The 12,354-nt window shown below is 35.0% G+C and overlaps 1 protein-coding gene across 3 annotated transcripts in view; it reads right to left on the minus strand.

Annotated features, from left to right (window-relative positions):
• Positions 1-9,900, minus strand: part of IQUB (IQ motif and ubiquitin domain containing) — a 38,973-nt gene extending 29,073 nt beyond the window's left edge. The window contains exons 1-6 of one of the 3 annotated variants that reach the window (XM_087934070.1): positions 9,832-9,900; positions 5,920-6,467; positions 4,344-4,478; positions 2,916-3,083; positions 2,659-2,834; positions 2,085-2,240 (exon numbers count right to left, since the gene is read on the minus strand). In XM_087934070.1, coding sequence (XP_087790196.1) covers positions 2,085-2,240; positions 2,659-2,834; positions 2,916-3,083; positions 4,344-4,478; positions 5,920-6,463 — 1,179 coding nt within the window. In that variant the 5' untranslated portion in view covers positions 6,464-6,467; positions 9,832-9,900. The remainder of the gene's footprint in view (positions 1-2,084; positions 2,241-2,658; positions 2,835-2,915; positions 3,084-4,343; positions 4,479-5,919; positions 6,468-9,831) is intronic. The other 2 variants (XM_087934072.1, XM_087934071.1) reach the window with 2 other exon arrangements.
• Between the last annotated feature and the right edge of the window lie 2,454 nt (positions 9,901-12,354).

Consider the following 12,354-nt stretch of genomic DNA (forward strand, 5'->3'; position numbering starts at 1 on the left):
TTATTCCAGACAATTCCAATTAGATTAGGGAAGAGTTTTTTGAAGACCTAAATAAAATAGTGTTAAAATGCATTTGGCAGGAAAAGAAAGCAAGAATAAAACTTAAACTGTTACAAGATGCAAGAATAAGAGGAGGATTCACTTTGCCCAATTGGGAATTATATTATCAGGTGATAAACTTGATGTGAGCAAAGGACTGGATAACATTAAGGAACAGAAGATTATTGACCCTAGAAGGACATGACTTGCTGTTGGGATGGCATGCTTTCCTCTGGTATAACAGAACTAAAACACAGGAGTATTTTAGAAGATATTATATTCGAGAGGTATTGTTTTTAAACTGGGAGAAGATAAAAAAAAAGCAATATTATTTAAAAATTCCATTATGGATATCTACTACCAAAGCTTTTTCTTATGCAATAACATATAAAAAGGAACAAACACTTAGATATGGTGAGGTACTGAATGAAAAGGATGAATTTAAATCTATGCAAGCGTTGGAAGAACAAGGTATAAAAATGAATTGATTTTCATATGTACAAATACAATCTAGATTTGATAAAGATCTTAAAACACAAGGTTTCTATGATAAGTTGACTGATTTAGATAAAATGTTGATGGGTACTGATGAAAAGGCAATTTAAAAACTCTATGGACATTTATTATAATTTAAATTAGAGGAAGAACAAGTTAAAGAAATGATGATTGCTTGGGGGAAAAATTTTGGATATGGGATTGATTTAGAGAAATGGTAAAAATTGTAGTCTCAAAATTATAAAATGACAATGGCAACTGCCTATAAAGAAAATTTGTATAAGATGTTTTACAGGTGGCATTTACCTCTGACGAGAATTGCGAGAATTTTTAAGAACAAATCAGGTAAATGTTGGAAATGTCATCAGATACCTGGTTCATATTACCATATGTGGTGGACATGTTCAGATGCAAAAAGATATTGGACTATAATCCACACATAGTTGGAAAAATGACAAAACAACACCAAGACTTTAAACACAAAGACTATTTTTACTGGGAATTATACTGGAAATATACAATAAAGAATTGAAATATTTGATTGTAAATGTTTTAACAGTGGCTAGAATTATATTTGCTAAGAATTAGACAAATGAAAAAATACATATGCAGGAGGAAGTGGTTAAGAAAATTATGGACTGTGCTGAAATGAGTAAATTGACATTTGAAATCAGAGAACAAGAAGATAAACAATTTTATATGATATGGGACTTATTTTATCAATGGTTAGATAAAAAGACATGGTAATGAAACAGACTAAGTTTTGTAATAAAAGATCAATAGACTGATATAGAATATAATACAAAATATATAACCATTGGATAAATGTATAATATAAATTTATAACAAAATCAAGAATATCTCCTATAAAATGATGGAATAATAGTTTAGTCAAATGAATGATTAATAACTGATAAACATATAAGCATATACTAGATTGACTATTTAAGAACCTATATAACTTGTGAGTAAGGACTATGAAAGGATAGCACAAAAGATTTGTAACCAACTGACACACTGTATGTATATAATTGGAAGATGGTTTGATGTTTTTTATGTCTTTGTCTGTATATGTTTGTTTTAAAAAATAAAAGTCTTTTTTTTTAAAAAAAAAAGAATACCTAAACAAAAAATATGTATTAAAAGGAATACTTGTTTTGAAATGCAAGATCCAAATTTCATATATTAAGTTGCACATGTCTGAAACACACGGCAATCTCAAAGACACAGATACACAGAAATACTCAGGGGAAGGAATGATACATCAAACTGGGGGAAAGTAGGAGGCATACTGTTCCTTTAACCAACCCACATAACTTGCTTAACTAATTAATGTAGTTTGGACTTATTTAGAACTAAGCTATTTGTAAGAACATTTCAAGTGAAATAAAATGGAGTCCTTGTAGAGTCAGTGATATATGAATGCGATTAAAATAAATTGGGGAGATACATCCATAAACCCAATTTAGATCATGGCCTTTAATCACAGGAAAGTATGCAAAATTGTAATCTTTTTTTAATGATAATAATTCAGTTGACTGTATACTTACCGCCTTAAGTCGTCGTGCATGATATTCGTCAGCTGTCACATATGGCTTTGGTTCTATAAGCTTATCAGTAACATTTGAGACATAAACACCAATTTTTGTCATTTGTGTACAAGTTGTATTTGTGGTCTGTTGCAATTTTTTTCTTTCTACTGCTGTCTAGAATAAAATATTAAGGTTAAGAAGGTTAAGCATTCTCTGTATAAATAAAATTGAATTAAAAACTAATGTATGAATATATTAACAAACATATAGAATTATAGAACGGAATTATTTAACTTCTAAATTATTTAACTTCTAAATTATTTAACTTCCAAATGAGTTTTTCTGGCATGTATCTCAGGGTCTTCTCAGGGTCTTCATTCTTTATGAACATACCTGGACTGACCTACTTCTTTGTATTCTATATATAAAATTAATTAAAGTAATCAAAAGCTAATCTATGAATGCAATAAAATACGTAGAATGAAAGAATTAAATTATCTAATTATTAGTTTCTAATATACAGAAATAGATTTAATTTCCAAATCAATTTTTCTTGCACACATCTCAGCGTCTTCGTTCTTTCTGAACATACCTGTGTTGACCTACAGAACTCTTCATATTCTTTGTCCGAACGTTTTTTGGGATCTGTCTGTGATCCTGCATTATGATATTCTATGCCTGTTTCTTTATGTCTAAATCCACCCAAGAATGGTTTTTCGAATGATGGTCTTTTAATTTCTATACATACATCCTGAAAAATGTCTGGCTCTGTTCAAAAAAAGAGCATTATTAAATTAGACTCAACACTGGATAACGTTTAATCAGGCTATACATCTGATTGTTCATTACCTGTTTGAACTCGAACTGTTATAACATCGGGCATATAGTATTCTTCCAGAAGTCTGTATGCTTTGAGTGGAAAGTTTTCACCGTCTAATGAGTACATATCAAACTGTATTGTCCCATTAGGTTGCACACCAAGATTCCAGAGGGTTTCATAATTTTCAATTACTCTCCCTAAAAAGAAAAAAAAATAGGTTTCACAATGAGTTAAGAGATCACTTACCTTTGTTTCCTTGATCATTTGAGGAATGTGACAAATCCCAAGTAAGGAAGGAAAGAGTAAGGAATGCCATTCTATGTAAGGCAACTTTCAGCCTTCTCAAGTAGATAGACAGGAATCACAACCAAGTGAGCTAATTTTATTTTACTGTAAGGCTGCATAAGGAGACTCTTGCAAGTCAGATAATACAAACTTCCTAACATTTCTTTTACAGTCTGAAAAGTTAGGCAAGGTCCTAAGGTCTTTGCCCATTATGCAACTGTAGGGATGTCTTCAGTCCTCCCTCCCAGGGTGATACTATTACAGCAACTAAAATTATTTAAAAATTACAAATATTTCCTTGTCCACCTCTTCCAGAAATACCTGTTATAAAATAGCCTGGGGATTCACAAACAATTATGCTTCTGTAAGAAGGAATGGGCTGTGAATAACAGCATAATTATACAGTGATGGCAGATCTCAATACGAGAATAGTAGCTGAAGGCCAAAATCAGTATTTCACTGCTCATTTAATGGCTACCTTGATTAGCAACTGTTTGCAAATTCAACAATATTTTTTAAATACCATTTTCTGACCAATGCACACGTTTAGGACCAAATTTTGGGTGACTGACAAAAAAAAGTCTTCATTGTGAATTGGATTAAGATCTGATAAATTTCAGACAGCAGTGCCAGCAGGTCAGAGGTTGATCAACTAATTAAGGCCACAGAGTTGAGACGGTTAACTTGCAGCTAGCACTTACAATAGGTTAGCGCTATGGAGAAAACAGCAGAAAGCAGAAAAAATATTGTTTACTTTAAGCAATTACTCTGCCCTGTAATGGGACAAAAATGGGAAGAAAATGGGTCAGACATCGGATACTCTGGAAGAGATCTTTATTTAAATTAAACAACAGCAACCAGTGGTCTTCACAGTCCCTCTCTCTCTCTCTCTCTCTTTCATTTTCTACTTAAGGGATGTATTGTGATCATTAAATGAAAACAGGGTGCACAACGATTTTGGGGGGTTTTCAGTACATTATATTCAGTTTGAACAAGGCCCAATTGGTGCTTGCATGTTTGTAAACTAAAGGATATTTTTTTATGTACACATGGATTTCTGTTGTTATTTAACCAATAAATAATTGCTTCTTTAAATGTTACAAACCATATTTAGAATTCTGTCTATATTTATATACATGAAAAAACCAGAAACCCCTTGTATTGATACAAACCTAGCAGCCCAATTTGTAAAAGATCCAGTGGTATTTTTAATCGCTTTGCAAAGTACTGCTTGATTTGCTCCACATTTTGATTAATGTTAAAAAACTTCGTGAAAATCTGGATATCAGGATGCAGCATGAATTTAACTGAAAAATAAATACATCAGTCCTTATTATGGTTCTTCATTAATTTCATCATTAGTTTCTAGTAAATTAGTAAGAATTAAAGTTTGCTTGTGCATATTGTTCAAAACAATTAAAATCAATCATTTGTTAAAGCAAAAAATTAAGTAATATTTATTTAATATGCAGTTATATGATGCCAATAAACTCTGGGTGATAAGCATAACACCAAACTAAATAGAAAAATGACAAAAATAGTGAAAGCAAAAAATAAACATTTCTTAATCAAGCAAACCAAAGGCAGACTAACCTCCCCATAAGATTAACATCCTAAAGTGTGAGAAAAAAAAGCAAGTTTTCAAAGACTTCTGAAAAACTAACAAGATGAGAGCAGTCCTAACCACAGGGAAAAACTATTCAGTATCGCAGGAGCCATAACAGAGAATGTATATTTTTTTCTGGGTTCCATAAGATGACACTGTTTCATAGAAGAGGCCTGGAAAATGCCTATTGTGTTGGATTAAATAGGATGAATTGAAACTATTTGAAACAGATAATTCCTGAAGTATCCTCAAGCAAATTGAAAGTAACTTGCTCCTGGACAAATTGCTACTCTATAAATGCCCAGAAAAAGAAGCATTTTAAAGCTGTCATACTGTTTTTTGGAGAGACCTTCAAAATTTATGCAGCCACATCAGAACTCCTTAGAGTTGTAATGATTGAAGCTGCAAAAAAGCTATAGAAGCAAATAAAATAAACTACTCATCCACCTTTTTTGCTAGGTAAATGGATATTAGCTGTGTTCTATAAACAACTGGAATAGCTAAAAAGGAGTTTCTGTAGTTCTAAAGTATTTATATTAATGAAGCCGATAAGGATATGCAATAATTACATATCTGAACAGGAGCCAAGAGATATGGAATTAAATATCACCTGACATTAGAATTACTAGATGACATGGGTCCAGTGATTCACTCTCAACGTCAAGTAAATCTAAAACTATTATTTGGACAAAATAATGATGAAAGAAAAGTGAATTTCTTGGAATAAAATGGTATCAAATTGTTTTATACTGTATCTCATTAGCATATTATAACAGTCCATCTTTTCAGAAAATGTTATTAAAATAGTGAGAATTAATCAGTCATTATAAAACCATGAGATGTGGAAAATATTATTTCTGTAGCATAAAGGAAGAATTATTTACAAATATTTTTCCCAAGCTAGTATCCTCTAAATCAGTGTTCTCAAACTCCCAGCCTGTGGGTCGGATGCGTCATGCACTGGCCATGCCCCACGCCTGGTTTAGCAAAGGGAAAAAAGTCCCAATACATCATGTGACGACACCGTGACGTGAGTTTGACACCCGTGCTCTAAATTGTTCAGCCTGTAATTGCCTGAATTTCCAGTGAGAAATTTGAGATGAGTTGGGGAAGACTGACTATTGATCGAACATAATATATACCTGTTACGATAGCATTTTTTATCATTTCTGAAAGCTGATCTGCCAAATTTGCCATGTTTATGCCTTCTGGAACAACAGCTGCTAAATCAGGAGGCTGCTCAGAAACACCTTCACTGTCACCGGTACTTTCCAACTCCAATGCCAATTCTTCAGCAACAATCCCACCCCCAACTAGCTCTTCCTCTCTGTCTCGTTCCATGTCTATGGTTTGATCTTCTTCAGCATCTGTCCTCTGCAACTGCTCCTCAGCAACACCTGGTTCCTGTCTAATGTCCAGGTTCTCAAATGCATCTGGCTCTTGTACATGTTCTATAGGAGCATCCTGCTCTTGTATTGATTCCTTAGCAATACCCAATTCTTGAGTTGTTGAATCTAGGTTGTATTCCTGCTTTGAAGGTAGACTTAGTTCACTCAAGGGTATGGTATCTGTTTGCTCCTTGTTAACATCTGCAACATCTGTAATTTCTTCTGTTTGTTTTTCTGTAGAAGTGTCTTCCATATCTGCTTCAGCCAGATCAATTACCTCTTTTTCTGAATCAGCCATTTGCCTGAAAGGAGTAATATAAAAAGCAAAATGTGCAGGAAATGAGATTTCAAATTTAAGCAAATTGTCAGTATGCAGTCTCAATTGACTGTCCTCATGTTTTATACAGACTATAAAACTAGTTGTAACTAAAAAAAAAACCCAACCCTTAACACTAAACACATCTCAACTTTGCCATTTTAACTAAGGACTTGCACATTTAAAGTTCAATATCACATTTTAACCACTTGAAATAAAACTGATAATGCCTGCAACATATTGCCTTCAAAATATAATGGTCTGCAAATGGTGTCCAGCTAACATTCACAAGAGCTCAGCTTTTCTAGAGATTATCAGCTTCGAAAACATTGATTCAGAGGTGGTATTCAGCAGGTTCTGATCAGTTCTGGAGAACCGGTAGCGGAAATTTTGAGTAGTTCGGAAAACCAGCAAATACCACTTCTGACTGCCCCACCCCCATCTATTCTCTGCCTCCCAAGTCCCAGCTGATCAGCTGGGTCTTCTTTTTTTGCCCTGCACAGGAGAATGGAGCTGGAAAGCAGGTTAGTGGGTGGGGGAGGGAATGGAGATTTTGCAGTATCCTTCCTCTGCCATGCCCACCAAGCCACGGCCACAGAACCTGTAGTCAAAAATTTTGAATTCCACCACTGTACTGATTTATAACTTTATCTATGTGCATGGTTTTCTTTCTTGCTCATTTCTTGTTTTTACTCCAACATTGTTTTATATTAGAAACAAAAAGCACAAAAGATACAATATAATCAGTTCTTTTTAAACCCATTTTTTAATAAATAGTATCTATAGTATACATGCATACATACATACATAATGTATATATATGTTTTTGTAGATTTTCACAGGTACAAGTATGTAGGCCTAGGTGTGTTCAGGTCTTTTCCCGTGTAAGATAATCTTACATGGGAAAAGACCCGAACACACCTAGACCTACATATGTATGTATGTATGTATGTATGTATGTATATGTATATGTATATGTATATGTATATGTATATGTATATGTATATATATGTATATTTCTAAAATTTATATTCAAATTTTACAGTAATATCTCCTTTGAATTCTAGTGTCATATAGAAATGGCTTAAATTGGTTATAGTAATACATTCTCCCACCAATCCTGATTGCATTTTTATTTTTTTTCTTTTGTTTGTTGAATATATATAGCTACCAATTTCACATACATGACTCAGTTTACCTTTTTAACAATTCAGGTAAAAATAAACAAACAGAAATAAGTAAGCAAAACAAGAAAGCCATTAAAACCAATAAAACTAAAAAAATCCTCTGTGTGCAAGAGTGTACAATCCATAGCTGACATACAGCACAACTACTGGTAATTCACAGGCCCTTGGCAGAGACATATCCAAAGAGCTATATCTAAAGAGGATCAGGGCCGGTTGGGAGGGCAGGTTCCAAAGAGCAGATGTCTTGTTTTTGTTTTTAAACAAGTGCTAAATATTACCTTTTCTACAATTTGAAAATATGTATATTTGTCTGAAAATCCTAAACAAGATTCAAGAGAAATTACCTAGTTACAGCACAGTGATGATGATGATATAAATAACAGTGAAGCTTTAAATACTATTTATCAGTCCTGCATTGTAGAGAATGCAATTCAGAATGGGAGCTGTAAAGTTGACCATGGACATATCATTGAGAAGAAGTAAAAACAACCACCACCCATGGTGATGATTCTGCTTGGGATCTTCCCTCTAGTGCCAGTTCAGTGCCCAAATCAATTTTTTCGATCTTGTGATGTGAAAATGAAACGTCCCATCACTCTCAATATCTATTCTGCATGTTCCTTTATTAATTCAAAGGTAAGCCTATTTTGATATTTTAAGATGTTATGCTGATTTAAAGAACATGGATAACTAAAAGGATACACTAGTCCCATCATGGCAAACCTATGATACGCGGGCCAGAGGTGGCATGCAAAGCCCTCTCTGTAGGCACATGAGCCATCACCTCAGCTCAGCTCTGCTGTGCATGTGCCTCCCACTGGCCAGCTGGTCTTTGGGTCTCTGCTGCGCATGCGCGGGGGTGTATGTACAGGGGGGGGGTGCATGCACAGGGGATGCACAGACATTGCATTTTGGGGATGTGCATTCATGCTTTGAGCATTCAGTGCTGAAAAGGTTAGCCGTCACTGCACTAGTCCAACTATGCTTCTCATCTTAAATAAAGCTTTTTGAGAGGCTACTAAAAGAATGGATTCCAACAGACACCCTTCTGCTCCTGACTACTGTGAGGGTTTCTTATAGATCATTCATGGCCACAAAACTACCAGATCTAGATTACTAGCAGATGGTGGATACAGAAGGCTTTTCTTCTCACTTTTTGGCTCATCCAAAAGTTTTTGTCACTAAGTTTCACACACTAATCATTTACTTACTGGCTGTGTTGTATTTTTGTTCCTCCCAAATGGTTTACAGGTAGAGTTATCAATCAATGGTTGACAGTTACTTCTGCAAATTTATGTTCCCACCCACACTGTGATCACACCAATCAATTACATCTGCAGTGGGCAAAGTATTTTGGATGTGAAATTTTCATAGTTTGAACGGAAGAAAAGAAAAGAAACAATAGCCAATACAGACTGATTTACTTATCTGAACATCCAAATTTTTGCATTCCCAACTCTGGTAGTCCTACCCAAATTAAGGGGGGGGGGAGGGGGAGGGAAAGAAGAGCGTTGCGTTTTTTTCTTTTCAATATTATCTTTATTGAAGTTTTAAACAAATGCAAATCTAGTAAGAACAAGAATAGCCAATCAAATTCCACTTTTATTGAGTTCAACTCTTACAGAGTTACAAGAAACTAATCGCAGAATTATAAATCTCTTACAAATCAAAAAGGGAAAAAAAGAACTGACAGACTACAGAAGAAATCAAAAATAACACAGGAAATTGTGAACAAGAGGGAAAAAAGCCAAGTGTGCGATTATACAATACAGTTAAAACGCTGAGACCGCAAAGCACTAATATTACATTCATGCAAGTCGTTGCACGAATGAAAGTATCGCTTCCTGCGCCTCTCCCGGTGCCACTACGGTACTTAGACTACAATTCCCAGAATGCCCCACTAACTCATATCAGTTTTCAAGGGAAGCCCCCACCTTCTCAGCGGCTGATTACCATCCCAAAAGTCTTTGCGCTGCTGTCGCCATTGTCGAGCGCTTTAAACCGCGTCCCTACGAAAAGCATGTTGGGAATTATAGTCCTGATAAATAAATCATGCGCTATTTGGTCGCTGTTTCTCTTTTAAGCATAATTCCGTCTCAGTGGCTACTCCTCTCTCAAAAATCTCTATTGATCAAATAAAAATAAAGTCGAGCCGGGTTTTACCTCAACGCAAGTTTCCCCGGAGTGATCCGTTGCCGATCTTAATTCTAAGACAACAGCATTTATGTATCTATAGCAACCACGGCGTAGTAGATTCTCGCGAGAGCTCAGGTTCCAGAAGACTTTGTTAAAAAAAAAAAATGCCTGTGAAGTCCGATGAGGCCACGTGACCTCTTACAGGATGGCTTGAAACCCTTTTCCATTGTTAAAGGGAGCGGAGGTTTATTGTCAAGAATTGATTTTGTATTTAAATCGCATCTTATTGGGCTGCATTTGAGCAAAGTAGTGTTAAAATGTCGGCTAGTAACGCGACCTCGCCAACTGGACTCAAAATCAGACTAGGATTAGTACTTGGATAGCGGAGGGGGGAGATCGCATTATATACTTGGTTAGAATGGGAAAATTAAAATATTCTGAAACTGGTGAATCATTTCTAAGGACACTATAATTACGTATCCCAGGGAATTTAGCTAAACTTGTGGGCATTTTTAATTTTGATAGGCTTAAATATCATCAGTGACAATTCATGTTTTTAAAATGTACAAATACTGCAGGTATACCACTTTGGTAATGTCTGGTATTCTTTGCAGCTTATTTAAGTTTCAGAAAATACACCAAAATCCACTCCAAAGGTTTAATATAGGGATAGAAAATGCAATCCCAATACCAACTGTTTTCAAGTGGTAGAAACAAACATGCCAGCTATACCTAAATTATAGTCAGTCCTATTTAACAGTAAAATTCTATGCAGTTGTAAACTTACAGCTGGTAAATAAGGAAATTTTAAATGCTCCTCAGAGCTTAATTATCACTTTTAACCAACACATTCTGAAAAGAATGCAGCATTCACCATACATACAGGGCCCTCTTGTGGCTTACTAAAAGACATGCTTTAAAAACCTACCCACACAACTGAGTGGACCTGATTTAGCAAAAATCCCACCAAACCCAATCTATAGTAATTACAATGACAGTACTTTACAAACTGTATTAATTTTAGTGATCACCGCTAGCATGTCATGAAATTGTTGATTCTTAGGGGCCACATAGATTTTAAAGCTTATAAATGTGCAAAAACTCCAATTCCAATTGTAGAAAAATTTCAGCACATTAAGTTTCCTTGTCTATTTTCTTTTTTCTATTCCCTCATTCTGCAATTGTGCTATTTGTCTGCCTATAATCGTGGCTCAGGGTTTGTTTAACAGATTGAGAATGATATTGTTGAAATCATAATATGAGATAACGGAGTTGGTTCTGAAACATCCTTTCTCCATACTGTTCAAAATGCAAAACATAAAAAGGCAGAAAATAAAAAGTTCTGTTCCTTTTTGAAACATATTAAATATTTCCAGTGTGTAAATTTGAAAAATAATATAAGCATACATTTAAACATACTCCTGGTCTTTTCAGAGAAGCAAACTGAAACAGATCTAGTAATTGCTACCCTCTGAAAATTTTGAGATTTTAATCTTTCATGTATGTGTAACTGGTAAGCTGGGGAAGTTGTAAAAATCTTAGTGCATGAGAATATATGTATGGGTATAATATACAAAGTACACCGTTCATTCAAAAATTCATCCATTCAAGAATGCTGCAAACAAATTCATATACAGCGTAACAATAAAGTGTAACACATTTATCTGTTTTCCCCTTCAAATATAGTTAGGACCTAATGCAGATAGTATATTTGGTTGTCCGTTTTGGTCACCACAATGTAAAAAAAAGATGTTGAGACTCTAGAACACGGGTGTCAAATTCATGACATCACATTGCCGTCACGTGATGTTTCTCCCTTTCACAGAACTGGGGTGGGCATGGCCTGCACATGATGCATCTGGCCAGTGGTCCACCAGTTTGACACCCCTGCTCTAGAAAGAGTGCAGAGAAGAGCAACAAAGATGATTAGGGGACTCTAAAACATGAAGAACAGTTGCTGGAATTGGGTATGTCTAGTTTAATGAGAAGAAGGACTAGGGATCATACGATAGGAGTGTTCCAATCGCAGGGATTGCCACAAAGATGAGGGAGTCAAGCTATTCTCCAAAGCACCTGAGGGCAGGGCAAGAAGCAATGGGTGGAAATTAATCAAGGAGAGAAGCAAGCTAGAACTAAGGAGAAATTTCCTGACAGAACAATTGACCAGCAGAACAACTTACCTCCAGAAGTTATGAATGCTCTAACAGTAAAAGTTTTTTAAGATAGTCTGAAATTTGTCTGAAATGGTGTAGGGTTTCCTGCCTGATCAGGGGGTTGGACTTCAAACCTCCAAGGTCCCTTCCAAATTAAGTTATTCTATATTCTAGGTACCGTACTCTTAATATAAACTATTTTTACTGTCCCTTATTCTGAATGAATAAATGTGTATATTTTCACAGTACTTTGGCAGAAGAGTTGAGGAGAACAGAATCCTTTGCATTCTTTCTAATGCAAAGAACTCTAATACTCTAATTAAGAGTATGAAATCTATTCAACAGGGAAAAATAAAGTTCTGTTATCTACAGGGACATTTATACATGTAGCTATTCG

The sequence above is a fragment of the Pseudonaja textilis genome, chromosome 5 (assembly GCF_049901715.1).
Source record: "Pseudonaja textilis isolate UNSWEBS1 chromosome 5, rPseTex1.2, whole genome shotgun sequence".
Taxonomy (NCBI): Eukaryota; Metazoa; Chordata; class Lepidosauria; order Squamata; family Elapidae; genus Pseudonaja; species Pseudonaja textilis.